General features: G+C 42.6%; 1 protein-coding gene across 1 annotated transcript in view; it reads left to right on the top strand.

Annotated features, from left to right (window-relative positions):
- GALNT12 (polypeptide N-acetylgalactosaminyltransferase 12) overlaps positions 1-8,065 on the top strand; it is a 93,491-nt gene extending 85,426 nt beyond the window's left edge. The window contains exon 11 of the mRNA XM_025201484.1: positions 6,321-8,065. Within this exon, the coding sequence (XP_025057269.1) occupies positions 6,321-6,458 (138 nt within the window). The 3' untranslated portion in view covers positions 6,459-8,065. The remainder of the gene's footprint in view (positions 1-6,320) is intronic.
- Positions 8,066-22,958: the final 14,893 nt, after the last annotated feature.

Genomic DNA, 22,958 nt, shown 5'->3' with positions numbered 1-22,958 from the left:
CTGCCCCTTCCTGTTTAATATCCTTTTTTGATGTAACTTCCTCCCACAAACATGTAGTAGTAGTAGTAGTAGTAGTAATAAGTGCTTAATCAAAAAGTATACCCAACTGGATAATGTAATATCATAGAGGAAGACTGTGATCCCATAGCCTAGCACAACTACAGAACAAAAAGAACTTGCCTCAAATAACTTAAAATGAAGTTTAAAAAAAATGTTTTGCTACCTAGAAAATGGAATTTTCCCAGTAATCTCATCTTTAGATGCTGATTGTCTCTTATATCAAAGGGGGTGGAGCAGTAACAGATATGAACAGACAGATAAGGAAGTGTACAGTGAAGCAATTGCACAATTACCTGACAGCACTCTCCTCTGCTTCGCTACAGTAAAAATCTTAACTTCTAAGAAAGGCTTAAAAAATAAATAACAAGTTAGTTTTATGAATACTTATGGAGAATCCCTACATGAGGACCAGCCTAAGAGAAAGCACAGAGTAACTCATATACAGATTTAACAAGTGGGTGACAAAGACAGACTTCGTGGGCCTGTTGAGGTTGGTGTCGGCCTCAGTGGTGAATGAGAGATGAATAAGAGGGTACGGATAGGCCAGCAAGGTCATGACTATTAAGACCAGTATTTTGTGTTTGATGCATATAAGGCATGACGTGGTCAAGACCTAATCTGTGTAGCATTGTCCTGAATGGATGTGAGGAGGCAAAATTGCATTTGTCAAGAGGAAGGGAAAGCAAGGTAATATAAATGAAATGATATGAGTGCCTGGGCAGAAGTTACAGTTGCATGGACAGATATAGAATGATATGTCTTGGGAATGTTGTGAAGAAAGGATCAGTAACACTTTTTCAACTGTGACGTGAGGACACAGAAAGAGATCTGAGTAAAAATGATACCTAGGTTATGGTGCTGAGTGACAGGCAGGATGGTCTTGTGGTCCACAGTGGTGGAGAAAAAGGGTAGCAGGGATGCCTTGGAAGAAAAATTAAAAGATCTGCTTTATCAGTAGTGAGTGAGTAGATGGTTATTCTGGTTTGGACTGAAGGATGCAGACCTGGAGTGGAGAGAGAGAGCTGTGAGCCATCCGGGTAGTGATGATAGTGGAAATTGTGCTGGTCAATGAGATTATCCAGAGATGAGATAAAAAGAAGAAAAAGTGATCAAGGACAGAGCCCTGTGGAATTGCCACAGAAAGCTGGAGAGGGATGAGAAGGCTCCTGAGAGAGCTAGAAGAAGATGCTAGGGAGGACAGAGGCACAGTAGTGAAGGGAGAACATGAGTTCAAGAAGAAGAGTTCAAAGGCAAATTAGAAAGTCAGAAGGGATAAGGACAAGGTACTGATTCTGAGCTTTGTCTAGAAAATAGTGGAGATTTTTGAGGAGAGCAGTTTCTGTGCAAGGTGCAGAAGCTAAATTGGAAAGAGTCTGTGACAACTGAAGGGGAGAGCTCCAACCAATGATTTTAAACAGCTCTTTTAAAGAGAGTAGAGATGGAAGGGAGATGAGAAGGTGGTTGGAGGGGCAAGTGAGTTCTTTTAAGGTGACATTGTAGGTGAGGTGTGGGTTTTCTAAGATGAGGACGCTAACGCTTATTTATTGGTTTGAGGATAGAAACAGACTAAGATTTAGGGAGGAGCTGAGAGAGGGCACAAGAGAGATCAGGGGAGAGGTTACTGGGAAAACCAAAATATTTAGGTCCCTTCGGAGTCAAAGGCAGACTTCTACTTAAACCAGTGCTTAACTTAAAGACAAGATACGCAGACCCAACTGAAGTCAGTGAGAGACTTTTCATAGACTCCAGTGAGCTTTGAATCTGGCCCTAAGTGAATAATGACTAAAATGAAAGAAAGAGACTCTTAAACAGGCCCACAAATGTTATGATGTAGTATGGCAAATATTTATCTTGCATTAAATTTTACATGGTGGCTTATTTTCTAATTCAGAGAATTTTTGCATTTTGCAATCAGTAACTTAATTTTAGGTCTAAGAGACTAAACATAATTTCTTACATACATGAAAAATTCCCCTTAGAATCTATATACAGAGGGGGCTTGAGAGAGCTCATAGCTAAACCAGTGGGAATACCAAACACAGGGCTTGCAGGAACAGACCTTTTAGAAGAGGAAACTGTAGTTAAACAGTGTAGTTTTCCTTTCTTTCCCTTACCAAGGAGATCTTTTCAAAAGCACTTTAATTTGCATCGTTGTCTGCTTTTTATATTTTTTTAAATGACATTCTCTTTGATATACGAGACAATCAGCATCTAAAGATGAGATTACTGGGAAAATTCCGTTTTCTAGGTAGCAAAACATTCTCCCTTTTCAATCTCCCAGTTTCAGGTGGATCATCTCTAATGAGGAAAGTTGGCCTAAATTCTAGCATACAACTAGACACCTAAGAAATGAAAATGCCATGAGTTCATTAAACCAATGGCAGCCCAGTAACATTACATCTCTGTGTGTACATTATTGGAGAATTGATAAAAATTTGAATATATCCTTTGCTGTTCATGATGAGGTGTTAAAGTGTTATTGTTATTGCTGGGTAGGAGAGAGTTTTGCTTGTCCTGAAGAACTGTTTTGTGATTTCAGAAATTTTCCTTTCTCTGTCAGGACAAAATGGAGACCTCTCAGAGATTTCCACAAGTAAACCCAAAATAGCCATTCTTTCGCTCTCCTTCCTGTGGAAGCTGTTTTAATTGATATAAATAATTTAAATCAGTGCACTGGGGGTTGAACTTAAATCTCTGACATCTTTACCATAAAAAGTTTTGATGTTGACAAATCAGTTCTTTCTGAGAAAAAATGTTTGTTAAAAATGTCCTGACCATTCATAGTCAGTACTCAGTTCTGTGTCTTTTATAGCACTTACCTAAATCTACATTTATATCTGTTGCAATGTATCTTTCCATGGTGGGGGCAGGAGGAGGAGGGAGAGCAGGGGGGAGAAGGTACAAAATCCTGCTTTTAGATCATGTACACATTTATCAATAAGATGAGAGCATAACATTTGTTTTAATTGAGCTAATTTATGTTAGAGTGTTTACTAGTAATTTGGGGTGTCTCTGCATTGTTGCACTCATGATCAAACCACTCATAGGATTAGAGGGCAGGAGAGCAAGCCATACGAGGAAAGACTGACAGATATCAGACTGTTCAGCCTAGAAAAGAGAAGATTTCGGGGGGATTTGGTGGCAGCTTACAAATATAACAAAAGAGAGCAGCAGGGACTAGGCAAACAACTGTTCACCAAAGCGCCTCTGGGGAAAGCGAGGAACAACGGTCATAAACTCCTAGAAGAAGGTTTCAGACTGGATATAAGGAAAAACTTCTTCACGGTTCATGAGACCAGACTCTGGAATAGACTCCCAGCGGAGGTGGCACGGACACCTAACCTAGAGATCTTCAGAATGAGACTGGACCTTTCTGGGGTTATTTGAACCCAGCAGTCTTTCCTGCCCAGAGCAGGGGGACTGGACCCGATGATCTCGTGAGGTCCCTTCCAGCCCTAAACTTCTGTGAATCAAAAGCACCTTCAGTCTTCCAAACTGATTGGGCTGGCACAAACAGACTGGTAGGGCACAAAGTGAATGGGGATTTAGAGCTAGAGTCGGGAGTGTATTTCTTCACAACCAGGACATCCAAAGATGTGTAACATCTTTGTGTAATGAGAGGGAGTACCCATGTGCAGAAGCTGTCCTTTAAAGAACCATTTACACTTAAGTGTAAGTTTTCTTCTCTGAAGAATTCTGCACATTCCCACTCATGTGAGACTAGCTAGGAATGCAGCTAACGCAGTGGTCGCCAACCTTTATAGCTGGCATACCACAAGTGAGCCCTGACCCTCCTCTAGTGCTAGACTGATTCCCTGCCCCCATCCTGAGATATAGCCGATAGAGTTGGTGCCCTAGGGTGCTGGAATGGCGCTCACATGCAACACAGCAGCTTCCTGTGCCGTTTGGGGCACAGATTAACCACCCCTGAGCTAAAGGATGGGCAGAAGAGTTCTCAGTTAAATAAAGAGGTAATAAACCTGTATTCAGCATAGTGTCACAATGGAAAAAGGCTTGACTTTCTAAATATGAATTATGAATTTTCCTGCATTAGCAGAGATGCACATGGATAGATGTGAGAGAGAAGAAGAGATGTATAGATATATAACGAGCAGCCCACAACTGATGGAAATGGAACAAAGTTCTAGGAAAACCTGCTTTGTTCTTAGAAACTAGACATCAGCACTGGTGACACTGGTATTTTCCAACCTTGTTGGAGCCAAATGAGGTTTGGCACCAACTCAGAACAGCTGGGTCCTGGAGTCTTGTTCTGGGGAGAGGTCTGATTTCTTTGTCGTTGGACATGATACATTTTTTGGAATTTTACTTCTTAGTAGGCAGTGCTTGTGCAATGGAGGTTGGCTTAACAAACTGGAGATATTTGGCTCTTGGAGAATCCATGCAATGAAAAGGTCTGATCAGGGAAGGGCAATTCTTTCGGGTGGAGGGTCATTGAACGAGGTTTGAGATGTTGAGAGCCGCATGGGTAGTCCCACCCCCTTGACAGGTGCCCCTCCATCTTGGGACCATAAGTCCCGCCCTTTACCCCTGACCTTTGCCACCGCAAGTCCCTCCCCTTGCCCCCCTGGAAATACTCCTTTTGTGAGAGGGGTTGCCATCTTAGAACCAGAAAACAACAAATTGTACACTAGAAGTCAAACACCTACTATAACATATTTTAATTTTATTTCAAAAAATATTTTTGTCATGAGTTGTGTTTGTGTACTGTATATAGAGGTGATTGCCTAATGCAAAAATATTTTTTTTTTTAGTATTTTATATTGTGGGGGGGGTATGTGGTGCGGGGGGGGTTGTTTACGGTGGAGGGGTATATGGTGGGTGGGTAGGGTATGTTGGGGGTTGTGTGGCAGTTGTGGGGGGACCCCTCCACACACTCCCCCCATGGCGCAGGAGCAGGTGGGGGTGCTGGTGCCTGGCTCTGGCCAACGCTTCACATCACAGCAAAGACCGCAGGCCCTGCCGGGCCATTTGCTTCCCTGGCACTCCCTGCGCTCGCTGGGCACAGGAAGGAAGCCCCAGGTGCTGGAGTCAGCTGCTCTCCCCACCCCAGCCAGCTCCAGTGCCTGGGGCTTCCTTCCTGTGCCCTGCGAGTGCCAGGAGCCCTGGGGATACAAACAGCCTGCGGGGGCTGCGCTCCTTGCAGCGCTGGCCAGAGCCAGGCAGCAGTGCCAATCAGCACCCTCCCCTGCTGCTGTTGCTCCTGCTGCCTGCCAGGGGTGTGCGCCATGGACTGGAGTGGGGGGGGGGGGGGGCCCCCCCCCCCCCCCTCCATCCACACCCTGCCCATCCAAGTTCCACACCACTGCTGCCCAGGGGTGTGGGCTCTGCGCTGCAGCCATGCTCCATGCTCCGCGCCCCGGCCCACACTTCCGCTTCCCTACCTGCTGCCCAGAGGTACCTGGACTCCAGGGAAGCCTGCAGCAGCAGCCCCGGCCTGTGCTAGTGGGGCTGACCCTTCTACCCATGAGGTGGGAGTGAGGCATAATAGGATATGTTGGAAGCAGGTGTAGGTGCCTTGCTCCCACTGTCAGGGACAGAAGGGCTAGACAGGGCACAATTTGCTGGGGGGGGCCGCCGCAGGCTGGATGTAAGTGCCTGGAGGGCCAAATCCAGCCCGCAGGCCATATTTTGCCTGCCCATGGTCTAAAGCTTCAGTGGACGTTCCTTGCTGACTGGCTGTGAAGGCCTGCCAGACTTTGCATTCTCCTGGGGGTTGCACTGCTCTTAAGCAGAACAGGCATCTAACGTCAAATATTTGGGGCAAGGAGCGCACCAAGAATAGTGTGTGCCTTTTCCCCTGAAAAGGAGGGGTAGGTTTTCTTAATAATTATACTGAATACAAATATCTTTTAAAATTTATTTTTAGGTAAATTTAGCAAAAAGCTGGAGTTTGTTGTTGGGAAAAGTCATGCTCTGGCGTCCTCTGTCTAGGCAGCATGAAAGTAATTAAAGAGTTTGAAGTATGCATATTTTTTTTAAAAAAATTGGGCCCCAAACTCCACTGCTGTAAAGCAACATTAATACAGGCCCAAAAAAGATAGCTTTTTGAGAAGGTTCCAGAAAGTCTCAGCTTAAGCAACTTGGATTGCATACAGAGGATTTACACGTGCCTATGCAAAATGTATTCAAGTTGTACATCTTTATAAAAGCTTTTTGTTTTATCTTAAATATGGTAGTATCTAAATATTTGTAGCTGCCATTTTAAGACTGCTGTACATAATTTTCTGGTTTTTTTGCAGGATGGTTCTCTGTTTCACGTACATACCCAACAGTGTGTACAAGCTGAGCCTGACTCTTACAATGGCAGTCCAGCACCATTGTTACGACCATGTGCCAATTCAGAACACCAGAAATGGTTCTTTAAAGAAAGAAGTTGATCCAGAGTAGGATGTCATCTTCATAGTCATCTACACTGTCTGGCTGAATAGGAAAATGTTAACTGAGTTGACATTTAGGCAAACTTTGAAAAAAATTACATAACTGCTATTTTTGTATGAAGAAAGATGTAACTTGTTTACAAGTTTTAAACTGTTTTCTGAAGTGCTTAAAGGCATTGAACACTAGGCACAGTGCATGTACTGTACTGCAGCAATCTACTTCCCGCGGGGGCCCCCCCCATTCTCTTATTGGACAGCTGTACGAGTGTTTCTAAAATGACTTATGTTCTTTTTCATAATTGAAAATATATTTTTTTAATCTACTGTGAGCAAATAAAGAAATTAAGATAATCATGCTAATGTGATCTTCCAATAACTTTAAAGTGTTTATTTTTCTACTAAAACATTTTTATAGTTGTGCCATTTAACAGCTATTAGCTGAGAATTCTTCTCCATGTTTAAATTCCAAAAACTAAAATTTAGGCTAGATTATGCCCTGAGGTGACTGACTGCAGCAGAGTTCACATGGCAGTTCGACGTGGGGCTGCGCATACATATCTGAAGGCAGATCAGAACCTAATATTTGTGCACAGATAACAATCTAGTTGCATATAAGATTCATGTGTTTGACATTGACATTAATGTGCATTGACTGTTGTTAGCATTTTAAATGTTCACAGTACTTGAGTTCCCAGTAGGGCTTCATTAGGACAGCTTTGTAGTAACTGTTTACCCATCTTTCATCATTTAGAAATAAGGTAATGATATTTAGAAATGTCTTTGTAAGAAACTGATACAGGCTGTGTTCCTGCAGATGTTCTTGCCTACAAAGCTGTTAACTTTAAAAGGAAGATATGTGTGCACAGAGCTTGCAAGATCAGACTTGGTAGTAATTACTTTGCCGATGAAGGTTGAACTTAAGTTTTTATGAAACTAGATTAAAAATTCATACCCCTCATTTTCATTGACAACGACTGTTTAAAACAATTTTTTGTAACTAAAATGAAAAATTTCAACGTAATTCTAATCTGAAAATTTGTCTTTATGCTTATAATGAGTTTTTTTTCTAAGAATTCCTTTTCTGCTCAGGTCAATATATACATTCCTACTGAAAACTTGGGTTTTAATCAGCATCCATATAAGATTCTGTCTTTTAAGGAGTATATGCATTGCCCCCAGACAATTTAGTCTGTCTAGCCCTGTATTTTTTCTTTGATAGTGCTCTGTAATATGTCAGCTATAAGAAAAGTGTCTTTCTGTGATATCTGGCAGTTAAAGGTGTGCTAATGTGCTGAAGCAATGAAGGTTTATATCTTTTTCCCAAAACTCTTGATTTAATTTCCTTATCTTTACTGTTATGATTATGGATGTCCTTGTTATCCATATGAAATGCACAATCCTTTTTTGAGTCCTGTTAAACTCATGTCATCTTTGCATATTTATTTATATGATTTGGGGAAGTATACCCAGAGGGCATATGCTTGTAGGTTCTTCCAAGATCATTACAAAATCATGTATATTTGAATGTTTTTGTAAGCACCTTTACAATTCTGCCTCCATGGGTTGGGTTGGGTAGATGAAACTGGTGTTAGATCTAATAAAATATTTTGTGAATTTATAGCGTAGTAGCTCTTTATACATGTTCTCTATTGTATGCGTTAATGGATCTTTAAAAAAATGCCCTTTATCTTCTCAGCTCTGATCTTTCAATCTTTTCAGCACATGGAGAAATGGAACTGTTAGTAATTTACTCTTTTTAGTTAGTTTTCCTCAACTCCGTAGTGATTTTGTTCATCTCACAGTGGCAACTGTGTTCAGCACTAAAAATAGCCATTTTGATGGAGCCACAAATCAAAGCCAGTGTCAGCACAAGAGAGCTGTTAAAACTAAAGCCACACAGCAAAGGGTTTTTTTGTTTATTCATGCTTTCCCCCTAACTTACTTTAAATTGAATTACATCAGCCATTTTAATAAAAGGCCAGATATTACAGTTCACATACATGGATCCCATTGACATCTGAGTGGATTTCAATAGCAAGAAGTGGTATGCAGATAAGATGAGGGAATGCGGAGTTTACCATAGAGCTGCGCATAAACATTTACCTGTTGTCCAATGTGTTTGCATCATGTATTAAGAAAAGCAGTGAAATGTAGGCCTATCATTAAAAAGTTGTTCTTTCTCACACAGCAAATTCTCATGTGGGAAAAGCTGAAGTTACATAAACTGGAGCTACATACGCAATTGTAGCATGCCATTTAGAATGAAGTGAAGAAATAAAGACACATTACTAAAATGTTTAGAGAGTATAGAAATTAGGACTGCAATCATATGCACATGCTTAGAAATAGCTAACATTTCTACAAAATGTGTTACCTTAGGCTAGTTATGAAACAAATTGGTTCAACTGATGTGGTGTTTTAGATCAGGCATAGCTGGGCAGCTCTGTGCCAGGGGCAGCACCAGCTGTTGCCATGCTAATTGCAGTGACAGGATCAGATAACACTGACCAGGCTTATTTTTGTGCCTCCACCTTCCAGAAAAGCAACACCTGGGGCTACTGCCCCAGTCACCCTTCCTCCCTCTCAGCTATGCCACTGATTTAGATGATGTTTCATAGTTCAAAAGCTTCAAAGATCTCAAAAGGGAACTGAAGGAGAAAGAACAGGTGGTCTTTGCAAGGATAGGATCCATCCTAACCCAAGAGAAGGCAGAAAGCACAAGATGCAGGAAATGAATCAATGGCTAGAAAAATGGCATAATACAAGAATTGGTTTGACATAGCATTAGGCTGTTCTCTGGTGAAGAACGATTCTTCAGGGTGTGCTTATACTGCGGCACTAGCATGTCCCAGCACAGCTGCCCTGAAGTCAGCCCAGCCACCCCACCAAGCCCAGAAATGCATCAGTAATGAAGCTCTGGCACACATTGCTCTAGTCCCTCCCTATAATTTGTTCTTCAGTCTGCTTGAGAGTGACTGACTGTTGGGGAAGACCTTGGGGCAGTGCCTCTGATGTTGCTGAGTTTGGAACACACAAGGAGATACAGATGGGCATGGTGTGCATAATAGCATCTGGGTTCTGGAGTACTGTAGTTGTGTGGAGTCTGCGTGATCAGTGTCTGTACCACAGTGGCAGTGTGACCTGGCGCACAGGCTCTTGAGCATGTATGGCCCACCTGCTCCAAACCCAGAAACATGGTAAAGAGGCTGCTCCCAGGTTTCCCCAATAGGCATTCTTGAGCCTGTCAGAGACTGAGGTCTGAAGAGCAGCATCAGTGACATGTTTCTGGATTTGGTACTAAAGGTGTGCAAAGCGAGCATTATTCAGTTAGGATTCAGCCAGATTCGGGGGACGCGATTCCATTTGCTTATTCAGATCACTGACCTGATTCAATTTAGCCGAATCTGAATTTGAAGATTCAATGCTGATTTGGAGAATCAGTGATTTGGCCATAGACACAGCTTTATATGTTTTTTCTACGCACCTTGACCTCGAGGTACATCAAAAAAACATAAAGCTGTATCAATGGCTGAGTTGTCTAATCTCTCTGAATTGAATCCAATTTGAAGCTTCAGATTCAATTCAGAGAGATTAATAGATCTCCTGATTCGATTCAGATTAGGAGATTCAGACACCGAACCAGGCTGAATCTCCTCCAAATCGAATCGGTGACCAAAGCTTCGCACAACCCTATTTGGCACAAATAGGCAGGTCAAGCACAGATACATGTGCGCCAGGGCACACTGTTGCCATGATGTGGATATACATTTTGTCTGGGTGGTTTATCTTAGTAATAGGAGAAGCAATCTTCTGCCTGGACAGGGTAGGAGCACATTAATCCTACAACAAAAGAGACAGTGGAGGGTAAATGCAGCACAAGTGTTCTGACAGGTAACTCGTGCTTTAGGTGCCAGGAATGTAATGAATGATGGTGTCAAAGGATTCCTTCTCTATACATCCCTTAATTGTCTGCTAACAGTGCCAGAAGTCAAGTAATAAGTGAGAGACATTGGAAATTATCATGTACGAGTAGACTTGTAGCATAATAGATATCATTGATATATGAAAGGATTCACATAACTGGAATAGTAAAGTTCACTGCATCACCACATTAGGAGGAGAGAGAACAGGCACCAGTAGAAGAGGAGCAACATTCCCTCAAATATACCTTTACTTAAAGTTACTGACAACTCACACATGCAGAGGTTGTCTTCCTTATGAAATTAAATTCTTACCAACAGCATAAATAGGTACTAATAGAGGTCTGCTTTAGGCCACCAAATTAGAATACAGAGCAATATGTGAAGCTAATTAAGTGTCTGCGTGTTAAAAGGGGATGTGTGTGATCCTAGGGGATTTTTGTCTGAAGGACATATATTGCAAGTCTCTCGCTGTGACTAGTAAAGCTTTCTTGCAGTTTAATTACCTATATTGTTTTAAGACAAATTAAACCTAACTTGGGGTAATTCAAGACGAGACCTCCTTTCTGATGCATACAAATGAATGGATCCAGAATCTGGAATGGGCTTCCAAGGGAGGTGGTGCTCTCCCCTACCTTGGAGGTTTTTAAGAGGAGACTGGACAACCACCTGGCTGGGGTCATCTGACCCCAGCAGTCTTTCCTGCCCAAGGGCAGGGGGCCAGACTTAATGATCTTCCAAGGTCCCTTCCAACCCTAAAAATCTATGAAATCTATGGATCACTGAACTAAAACTAAGTCATTCCCTATCATGGTTAAGCATTTATTACCTCTATTATTTACAAAATATAGTATAATTTGCTGCAGCAGGGAAGGGAGGAGCGGCCTGGACCCCAGGCAGCAGGAGGGAAGAAGGGAGTGGGCCCAGATGGGGGGGGGAGTCACGGGGCTCCATCCCTGCTTGCTCCTCCCCTGCTGTCATTCTTGATGGGCAATTGGCTAGTGTTTTTATTTTAAAAATGGGGATGGTGAGCTGGCAGAAACTGGGGGATAGACAGGTGGGCTGGGAACTGGCTAAGGGGTCGAACCCAGAGAGTGTTAGTGGACGGGTCTGCATCATCTTGGTGGGAGGTGGGCAGTGGTGTCCCGCAGGGTTTGGTTCTTGACCTTGTGCTGTTCGACATCTTTATCAATGATTTAGATGAGAATGTGGAAAGCACACTGGCCAAGTTTTTGGATGATACTAAGTTATGGGGAAAAGTGGTCATGCTCAGGGATAGGATATGGATCAAGGTGGACCTGGACAAGCTGGAAAGATGGGTGGAGTAGAACTGGATGCAGTTCAGTAAGGATAAATGCAGAGTGCATCATCTGGGAGAAGTAACCAGCAACATGAATATAAGTTAGGAGAAGATGTCCTAGCTAGCACAATGACTGAAAGGGACCTCGGAATTATGGTTGATCAGGGTAAACATGAGCTGCCAGTATGGCAGTATCGTCAACAGAGCTAAAAGCATACATACTGGGATGCATTAGCCGATGCATCGCAAGCAGGTCTAAGGAAGTGATACTTCCTCTGTACTTGGTGCTGGTGAGAACTGAGCTGGAGTACTGTGTCCAGTTCTGGGCGCCACACTTCAAAAAAGATGTGGAGGATCTTGAAAGGGTCCTAAGAAGGGCCACAAGAATGATTAAGGGCTGGGAAGGCAAACCTTATGAGGAAAGACTAAGGAATCTGGGACTGTTCAGCCTGGGGAAGAGAAAACTTGATGGCTGTCTATATGTATGTAAGGTGTGAATATTGGGAGCTGGGAGAAAAACTTTGCTAGGGTGCCCCAGGAGAGGACAAGGAGTAATGGCCTAAACTGTTAGAGGATGGTTTCAGGTCGGACGTAAGGAAGAACTTCGTTATGGTAAGGGTGACCAGAATCTGGAATAGAGTTCCCAAGGAGGTGCTGCTGTCCCAACCTTGGAAGTCTTCAAGAGGAGACTGGACAGGCACTTTGGGATCCTCAAATGATCCCAGGAGTATTCCTGCCCAAAGCAGGAGGGGTGGATTTGATGATCTTTCAAGGTCCCCTCCAGCCCTTATTTTTTATAATTCTATGCATATATGTATGTATACACACATGTGCACACACATGCACATTCACACAGGCAGATGAAAAAAGTTCATACCTGTCTACATTGCTGATGGCCCCCCTTCTCAGGCAGATATTTTAAACGACTGTAACTATCTTTCATGCTTATATATATTTGCCTATACTGTTCTCAAAAATGCATAAGACTATTGCCAATATTGCAATACAAGCACTCAAAAATTAGAAATGCCAAAGTTAAGGCTTTCTGTGTAGGCTACATTCACCCCCTCCTTTTTGTATTTGCATATGATACAATCCTTAATTCCACACTACTTTTTTCACAGGACCCTTTCCTTATTTGGGCCCAATTCTAGTCCACTTATTAAGCATCTAAGTAGAAGAGCTGCCTGAGTCTGATCTTACTCCACTCCACTCAAGTCCTTGAAAACTACTAATCAGTCCTCTTGCACCTCACTGCTTTTCCCTGACTGAATCTTAAGGGTCATGTGTTACAAAAGTAGATTAATTAGTGGATTTTCAGGACTTGTAGAAGGTGAAGGAGAATCACGCTTAGGCACCTAAGTCAACTTAGACACTGAATTGTGAAATAGAATTTTGCTGTTACTGTAAAAGATGGATTGTGTATAAGATTTGAAAGGTTATTCAATACATTATTTAACTTTCATTTTTCAATCTGCTGCTCCATACTTTATTTACTTCGCATTGCTGAAATCCTACTTTGAAGAAGGTATTATTCCTATCTTTGTGGACTTTTCCATGATGCTCAGCACTACAATATATGAGTGCTTAAAAACTAGATTAATTTGTCTTTGTGACACCCATGGGAAGAAAGAGGATGATATTTTCACCATTTCACAGAAGGGGAACGTAAACCCAGAGATTAAGATCAAATGTTTGCTGGTTCTGGGTGCCTAATTTGAAATGCCTGCAACTGGTTTTTCAGTGTACTCAAGCACATTCCCTCATTGATTTCAATTACATCTCTGGCTATGCAGCACTTTTACTAATCAGCCATGAAAATTTGGCTGTCCTGAAAATGGAGTACACACTTAGTAATCTCTTCTGAGACACATGACCCCCAACATCAAATCCAGACTTTGTGTTATACAGGCCACAGGGAAAGAAAGACACCTCATCTTGGGTACCAAGATGGCCAGCATGCTTAGCAAGGAGCCACCTATGTCTCACCAATATAAGACACCAGAGGGGTCAAAGAAAGAGGTATGTCACTCCTTTCTAGAGCTTAGGCACCCCACTCAGGGCTGAAAGGGGCATTTGTACGCAGAGCTCATAATCCTCTTCAGAATATAGAGGGCTACACCCATGCTTTGAAAGAATTGAGTGAATGCACACTTTTTCTTTGGAATGGGACACCTGGAGCAGGAAGAGAAAGCCCACTTTTTGTACACCATCTGAGTTGTTGGAGCACTCTCCCAGGAAGTGGGAGATCTCAGTTCTAGGTGTTATCTAGCCTGAGGGGGTTCATATACCTACCTCCCACTTCCACAAAGAGACCATGATCACCAGGCTGTGGTGGTACACTCCATCACTGCGCAGAAAGGAATTACAGATTCATTGGGCCAGAGAGAGCGAGCCTACCTCTGTGTTATATGGGGGTCAGGGGAGTCCTGCATTCCTGTCCCTGCTCCCAGAACCCTTTCTGTATGCTGTGTCTCATTCATTGGATAATAGATATCTGTTACCAGTGAGTTTTGGATTGCAATGCTGGTATATTTTATTGTCCTTAGGCTTCCTATACAGTGCAAGGGGCCTAATTTTCAGGTGTTACATCAACTTAGTCTGATTTTACTACTTATGTGAGTCCTGGGCTTGGTCAGTACCCTTTGTATTACAGATCCTACTCAGTGCTGCCTTCCCTCCAGATCAATCTCTCCTGACAATGCCCAGCATCTCCCACACTAACATAGGGAGACCCCTTGTTAATGTCTCTGATCTCTAAGTGTAAAGTTACACTTAGACCATACTAACGGCACTTGAAACATGAGCATCCACATGTAAAAGCTTTCTAACTTGTGCCCTCTGAGCATCTCAAAGTTATGCCACTGCAGGTGAGGGCTAACTCTGGGCTGGTCTACCTAGCTAATGTTAGGGTAACTTCAGTCTGCTCTGCAGAGATCAAATGAGCAATCTCCAGTTATATTTCTCCAGCATTAATTTTCCAAGTTCTCCATCAGTCCAAGACACACCACTTCTAGCCCCCTCACCCAGAGCAGGGACAGAGCCCAGCTGGCTCCCAGCTATGTCCCTGCACACCAGCCCTCTAGTGGCAAGTCAAAGCTGTGCAAGCAAGAACCAGCATTAACCTTTAACATGTGACTAGTTACAGCACATTCTAACTTTAACACCACTTAACAGTCCACAGATTTAGTATGGACTAAGTGTAACATGTAACTTCACCCTAAGAGACGGGTGATGGGTGAAGAAATTCCATCTTTCTCAGCCAGGTGCTTACATAAAGGGATTCTATAGCCTCTTCGTCACAGAGCAGTTTCTGTACTGCCCATTCAAATTTGCAGCAAACGTGTTGGTCTAGCAGAATAATGAAGAGTCAGCCTTAATGGTTCTTACAACTAGACCCATGAATGGAGGGGTGCAGGCCAGAACAACAGCGGGATATTTTCTCAGTACAGCAGAGCACAACCATTAAAATTGTAGAGAAGGTTATGTTTGCAACAGAAGCTGAAATAAAACATGGTATTCAGGAAACAACGTGGACTTCACCATTGGATACAGACATACATTCACACCCATCACAGTGATGTCTCCTAAATTCGACGGCTTGATTTTGTAAGTAAGGGACTGAATCTGACTTTACTGTGCCCCCAAATGGTACTTTTCCAGCTTCCATTGCTGGCACTTACACATGGTTTTCAGTCTGACTCCACGTGCAATGTGGAGACATAAGAGGACATAAGGTCCTCTCGTGTTTTGGTTCCAATAGCTGAGTCATTATGGCACATCTCTGGGAAGTGGGAGACTCAAGTCTTTTCACAATTCCCTCTCACACAGCCAGGATCTGAACTTGTATCTTTCCAAGTTCTCAGCTCAGTGCTGTAATCACCAAGTCCTAGGTTAGGCAGTGCCTTCTCCAGCCCTCCTCTGGAAGTTATCCCCCTGTGCAGCCAAGACAAGGAGAGATGTGGGGTCAGGAGGACAAGTGCAATCTAGACAGTGTATGGTTCAGTGGGATGGATGTTGTTCTGAACAGAAATTTAGGTTCTAGCCTAGAACCTTGCTCTAAAAAAGCAGAAACGTCCCCATTGCCATTAACCGGACCAGTCCTGCTGTCCTCGCCCCTGCTGCTACTCAGGGCACACAAACTCCTTGTCACACCTCTGTTCCACTGCAATTCAGCTTCATCATAAAAAAGCTCTGGGGTGTGTGCATCCCTAATTAAAATAAATACATTTAGTAACCATGCAAAACTGTGTTTCATGTCTTGGAAGATAGGAGGGGAGATGTGAGAAATATATGTGAGAAATAAATTTTAAAAATGTTCTGGAGTGGCACTAGTATGAGCCACAGCAAATGCTGGGTATTATGGAGGAAAAGGTATGGCCCTAGGTTTACGATTATAATTACAAATCAAACTGAGTGTCAAATAAAAACAAAGAAATCGCATGGCAAGCACTGTGTGGAAAATCAGCAATTAAATATATGTGAAAGACTTCCCAAAGGGAAAAAACCGTGCCTCGGGAGTGCCGTACACTTCCAGGAGTGACTGAAACTTGAACAGCTCTTGTCAGACTGCCTTTGTGTTCAAGTGTAGAGGGAGCTGTCCAACAGTTTGGCACTTTCTTTTCTAAGGACTCAGGAGATAAACCAGTGCACCAACAGTGATTTCTGTGCACCTGAATGTAGTCAATGGAATGAAGTGATTAAAAAAAAAAAGTTAAAACTGTTACTTTTTCTAGGGAGACCCAACAGTGAATTGGTACTACAGGCACATATCTGTATGTGGAACAGGCCAGAAGACTTCATCTGTGCCATTTCTAATGACCTGTTACATATTAAGCACATTAAGCAGAGTTGTATGCAAATAAAAGTAAGAGGTGATGGAGGAATATGATGATTTTACAGGTGACTGTCCTATAAATTGGAAAAACTGAATCATTACTGTAAAGGGGTGGGTAGCGTGATTGCAATGTTTGTTTCACATTTAGACTTCATGTTTTTTTTTTTGAAAGCCATGCAGGGATGGTGATGGATATATTTTTCAAACTGTTGAGTCAGGACATATTTGGGGTATATTGCTTCTTTTGTGCTTGGTTTGGTTCTCTTTCAGATAATTTTGAGTATCACTGTCACAAGCACAACCTGGACAGGAGGGGTAAGAATCCAGAGTCAAAGCTCACAGGCCAGGGAGTCCAGAGCCAAGGTTCTTGAGCCAAGGAGTCCAAACACTAGCGGGTAAGCAGGGGCCCATTCATGAGCAGGACACTAGGAGCTAGGCAAAGTTTCAGGCTAGGCAAAGGAGGTCTAAGCAAGGGAACATGGAACAAGGAATCAGGAACCAAACTAGAGAGCCCAGAACAAAGGATCAAGAGCACTGGGGCTTAGCAGAACAGACACCTGTCTTGATACAAGGCAACAGAGCACTTCAAGGGCTGGTGTTTATAAGCAGCAGCCATGCTTTAACCGAGGCCAGCTGGAGGCACTTAGGAAGCGGGCAGCCAGTCCCACCCCGGCAATTAGGGCCAGCTGGAGGCTTGTCTGTCTGCCTGCTGCCCTGACTCCTGCCAATCATGTTCTTTATGAGATAGTAAGGCAGTGATTTTCAACCAGGGTGCCATGGCCCCCTGGGGTGGCTGAAGATATGTTCAAGGGTGATGTGGGGGTGCCATGCAATTTTAGTGCGGTTAAGTGTGCAAATGTGATTCGCAAGATTAACCCAGAGATTTAAAATAGGTAACCATAGTATCAAAAGCTTTCACAGCTGTTGTAGTCTTTCTGATGCCTTTGCAGCAGCAGAATGGCTCTATTATTTTTCTGTAGCCAAAAAATGAATAAACACTAAGAGCTGGCATTTTCTGAGGGGGTGCCCCGAGTCTATCAAGGGGTGCTTCAAGTCTAAAAAGGTTGAGAACCACTGTAGTAAGGTATCCATTCCATGAGAGCTGTACTCACTCATTCTGTGGGATGGGCACATACAGTTCTGTTGCACTTAGGAGCTGTAAGGGATTGGCATATGTTCAGTGTGGATGGAATCATCATAGATTTTCGTTTCTAAACTCTATGATGCTTCTAATGAGACTGATTTTTCAAAACTGTCATTTTTCAAAAGTGTATAACTTGGCTAAATTCAGATTAATTTTCACAAGAGAAATAACATGCAATTCAGTCCTGTGTCAAATTTCTAGTCCCTGCTCTCTAGTCTGGAAAATACTGTTAGAATTTTTAAAGGGCAAAATCAATTCATTTTTACCTTAGCCTTGTTCTCAGAAATGAATTAGTCAGTTTTGTGCAAGCTTTCAAAAGACAAATATACAATCTAATGCAAACACCTAGCATGACAAATTACAGCCCAAAAAGTTAAAGTTGGACAAAGTTGAGAGCAACTGAAAACAGGGTCTAATTAATTTTCAGGCAACCTTAATATTAGGCAAGTATTGTACCACTCCCTCTAGGGTAAAGGAAAGCTGACAGCAATGAATGTAAACCAGAATTTATTAAAAACAGACACTGATAAGGGAAGCTAAAGGTATCAAGATAACATTTATGGCCATTTAGGGACAATAAGAACATCTTTAAGAATTTGCTAGGAACAAAAGAAATACTAGGAAAGACACCAAACCATTAATGGAAACAACAGAATTTCAACAATGATGTGGAAAGTGCAGAACTGTTCAGTAACTATTTCTGTTCTTTATTTGGAAAGAGGACGGTTGACATATTTAAATCTTGCAAAAATAAAGAAATGTTTTCTGTTCCATCAAAAACTAGGGAGGATCACAGAATCATAGATAAATAAGGCTGGAAGGAATCTCAGGAGGTTGTTCAGTGACCCCGACTCAAGGCAAGATGATCCCTGTTGAACCATCTGAGACGAGCGTTTGTCTAACCTGCACTTAGCAACTTCCAGTGACGGAGATTCTACAACTTTTCTAAGTAATCTGTTCCGGTGCTTAACCAACCTTGGAGTTAGAATGTTCTCCCTAATATCCTGGCTAAATTTCCCTTGTTTCAATTTCAGCCCATTACCTCTTGTCCCATCTCCTGTGGAAACAGAAAACAATTGATTACCATCCTCTTTATAACAACAAACAACAAGACAGTCTTCTTTTCTCCAGACTAAATAATGTCAATTCTTCCAGCCTTCCCTCATATGTCATGTTTTTTAGATCTCGAATAATTTCTGTTAGTCTCCCCTGGACTATTTCCAATTCATGCAGGTCTTTATTGAAGTGCAATGCTACAAATTGGACACAGGACTCCAGATGAGACTTCACTACTACTGAACAGAGTGAAAGAATGACCTTCTGTGACTATTAATGCATCCCAGTATGCTATTGACCTTTTTTGCAACTATACTGTTGACCCATCTGCAGTCTCTAGAGCCCTTTAGTCCTTTTCTGCAGTGCTACAGCCTACCTGTTGTTGTTCCCTATGTTGTATTCGTGCATTTGATCGTTCATTCCTAAGTGTAGCGCTTTGCATTTGGCCATAATTAATTTAAATCTATTTATTTCAGGCATTTTATTTCTAATTTATGAAGGTAATTTTGAATCCTAATCCTATTCCTCACAGCATTTGCCACCTCACCCAGATTAGTGTCATCTACAAACCATGGATAGGTCAACGTGATTTGTTCACTTGGTAAGTGAAGCACAATTAAGCATACTTTCAATTCCATCCTTCAAATAATTAATAAAGACACTGAACAGTACAGGACCCAGAACAGATTCCTTTGGAACTGCCTCTGAAGCCTTCTTTGAGTTAGACACTGGGCCATTAAACAGCATCTACCAGTATCAGTCATTTTTAAGTCTGCAGAACTAAGTAACTTAAATCAAGAATTTTTAAAGAATTGGTTGAAAAGCTTGCTGAAATACTGATATTGGTATCAGCCCCTATAAAACTGGTGAAATTCCAAATGACTGAAAAAGGAAAGCTGGAATAGGGATATTATTTAGCAACTAAATAAAGCAACCCAAGTAGGTATGGGACCATTAACTAAGTACCAGTCCCAAAGAATATAACGGAGTGTAAGATATGGGATGTAAACAAGAAAGAATAAAAGGACTGTAGCATAATTATTACCAATCAATATGGTTTTCTGGAAAGCAGGTTTTGTCAAGAAAACATGACATCTTTTTTCAGGAGATTTACAAACTTGATTGAGGAAGATGACCGCGATAACATAATACACTTAGACTTCTGTAAGGTGTTCTGTTTACTACACCTTATGATTGCATTTTGATTAAAATCGGGCACCACACAAAAATAATGTGGCACATATTAAATCAATTCTATAATTGCTCTCCAAAAATCATTTTAAATGGAGAATTATCAGCAAACACCAGTGTTTTTATGGGAGCTTGCAAAAATGTGTTCTCAGCCTAATGATAATCAGTGATCCAGAAGAAAATATAAAATTACTGCTGATAAAGTTGCAGATGACAAAGATTGGTGGATGATAATGATAAGTCAAAGTGATTTGTTCACAGTAAGTGGAACACAATTAAGCAAAATGTATTTAACAACCAAATGCAAGGCAAATGGACAAAGGTTGTGCTTATGGGACAGTGGACTGTCTCCTGAAAAAGATGCTGGGAGTCACGTGTCCTTTCATGGCATGAGATCCCAATACAATGCTGTGGCTGACTGGGTGAAATCTGTTCTGGATACACAGATGAGAATACTGACTATGAACAGGGAAGAGGTATTTATTTCTTATCCAGCCCGTGTGAGAAAAATACTGGAACATTGAGTCCAAATCTGGTGCCAGCACTTTAAAAAGGATATTGAAGAACTGGAGAGCATTCAGAAAAGCTTATGAGAATGATTCCTGCGGTCTGGAAAACCTGCCTTTACAGTGAGAGAGTAAAAAAGGTCAATCTATTTAGCTCATCAAACAGAAGCTTACAAGGTGATTTGATCGTTATCTGTAAGCATCTATGTGGGAGAAGATGTCTGGTACTAGGGGCTTCTTAATTTAGCAGACAAAAGCATAATGAGGTCTAATGGTTGGAAGCTGAAACTAGAAACATCCTCACTGAAAATCAGGTGTAACTTTTCAATGCAGTAATTAACCATTGGAGCAACTTACCAAGAGATACCTGGAGTCCACATCATGCACAGTGTTTAAATAAGTGGCACATCCACACTTGAAATTAGCCCAGATGAATAAACTCTGGTGCCCAAGAATGCAGCAAGTTGAGCCAGGTTGGAGCAGCCCTGGCTGGCAGAGGCCTCCAGGGGATAGCCTGCTAACCCGTGGATGTTCTGACCTGGTTCAGCATGCTGTGGAGGGCCTGGCTGGGGCAAGAAAGTGCTAGGCTGGGGCTAGCTGGCAGGCAGCCCTGCACTGTAGCACCATCATGCTCCAGAACAGCCCCAGTCAGCATCTAAATGTGTTGCAGCAAAGTAAATAACTCTGCTGTAGGATAGTAGTTGTATCAAGCAGTACTAACCTAGGCAGAGTTAATTAGTTTACCACACCTAAGAGGGCTACACCTGTAGATGGAGATGCTTTACTGCAGAGCTAATTAGGCAACTGCAGTAAGCATCTCGTATAGATGCATCCCACTGTCTTTCTAACAAATATTGCAGCTCAGCTAGAAGTTACCAGCCAGCGGCAGGAATTATTGGGTGAAGACCTTCAGCCAGGGTTATTTAGGAGGCCAGACTGGTCTATTCTAGCCTTTAATTTTATTATAATAATTTATATATTTATTTTTCATTTCCTCATTCAGATATCATCACCATCTATGTAGTATAAAGACAGCTCCTTTGCCAGGGTTACCAGCTTGCTTAACAAAATGTGTGGAACCTATAATGATGTTGGGAAAAGATTAAGTATACATGAGAAGGGAGGAGCCTGAAGCATTTAGCTAAGCATAGCTTTGTATTCTCCTATCACTCCTCATGGGTGGCAACCACCAGTACCAAACTAAAAAAGGCTGTGACCTAAATTTCTGCCTGGACCTTGTCCCTCTACCTGTACTTTGAGTTAACACTTCCCTGTTTAGGGGCTTTTGCAGTCCACAGAGGAGAACATGTGCGTGTTCTACAGAGAAAAAATATAGGTGTGCGAGTCGCATATAGGCAGCATGTACAGGTGTAAAGGTTTCATGGTCTACAAGCCAATATGCTCCATGACACGGAGGAACCAAATTCTGTGGTAACCTCTGAACTCCAAAGCAACAGCGTCGAATCCTGTTTGAAACTGAATGCAGACACAGCTACAGCCACGGGGACTAAAAGAAAACTGCTGCAGAAAAATGGCAAATTTTACAGCTGCTGCATAGGAGTGGCCCAGAATATGCCTGTGTGGGGCTCACTGAGGGCGTGGGGTGGGGGAGAAAGGGAGAGTGGAGTTGGAGGGAAAAGTGTGTGCATGCGTGTGTGCTAGGGTGGCCATCACAGAGGACAGTCCAGTTGTTCTCTGTCCACTACTGATATGAAACCCGATGCCTTTATGTCCCCTTGAAGAGAAAAATAGAGGACATAAAGGCATTGGGTTTCATATCAATAGAGGACAGAGGAGCAGAAAACTAGAATGTCCTCTGTGATGGCCCACCCTAGTGTGCACATGTAGGTGCACAATTTGAATGTGGGTGCAAGGAGGGCCCACCCAGTGTGGGTTGGAATGGGATGGAAGAGAGTGTGTGCGTGTGTGTGTAGTATGTGAATGTGGCGGGGAGAGAGACTGTGTGTAATTAGGACTGAGTGTGTGTAGTGTGTAAGTACAGGGAGAGAAAGAAAGTGCATATATGTGGTAGCATGAGCATATGGGGAGAGTGTGTGTGTGCAGTATGTGAACATGGGGGGGAGAAAGAGACGGTGTTTGTGTATGTGTATAATAGGTGAGCAAGGGGTGAGAGAGAACGTGTATGTGCATGTGAGGGGACATGGAGGGTATGTGGGGGGTACACCCAGGGTGTATGCGTGTGTGTGTGTGGGGATATATATTTTAAATTGTATCCACAGCCAAATTCGCCAAAACTAATTCCAAATCCAAGAGTCCAGAACCATAAGTGGCCCTACTACGGCTAACATCCTCCACCTGCACTGGGGCTTTGGATGTTTCCAAATCTCTGGTGGGCATCCTAGGTGCAGGCCCAAGCCCGGAGGCCTGGGGTTTGGCTGCCCCCCAGTTTGGCCTGCCCTGAGCCATAAGGCCCTCGGCCCAAGCAAGTGTGTGTGTGTGTGTGTGTGTGTTGGGGGGGGCAGGGAGTGCTTTAATTAGAGAGGCTCTTAAGAGGCGCTCGAGTTAAAACGCCTGCAGCATCTCAT

Source organism: Alligator sinensis, unplaced genomic scaffold (assembly GCF_000455745.1).
Source record: "Alligator sinensis unplaced genomic scaffold, ASM45574v1 scaffold386_1, whole genome shotgun sequence".
NCBI classification, from domain to species: domain Eukaryota; kingdom Metazoa; phylum Chordata; order Crocodylia; family Alligatoridae; genus Alligator; species Alligator sinensis.
The sequence above is the reverse complement of the archived record's forward strand: the minus strand, read 5'-3'. Positions and strand labels throughout refer to the sequence as shown.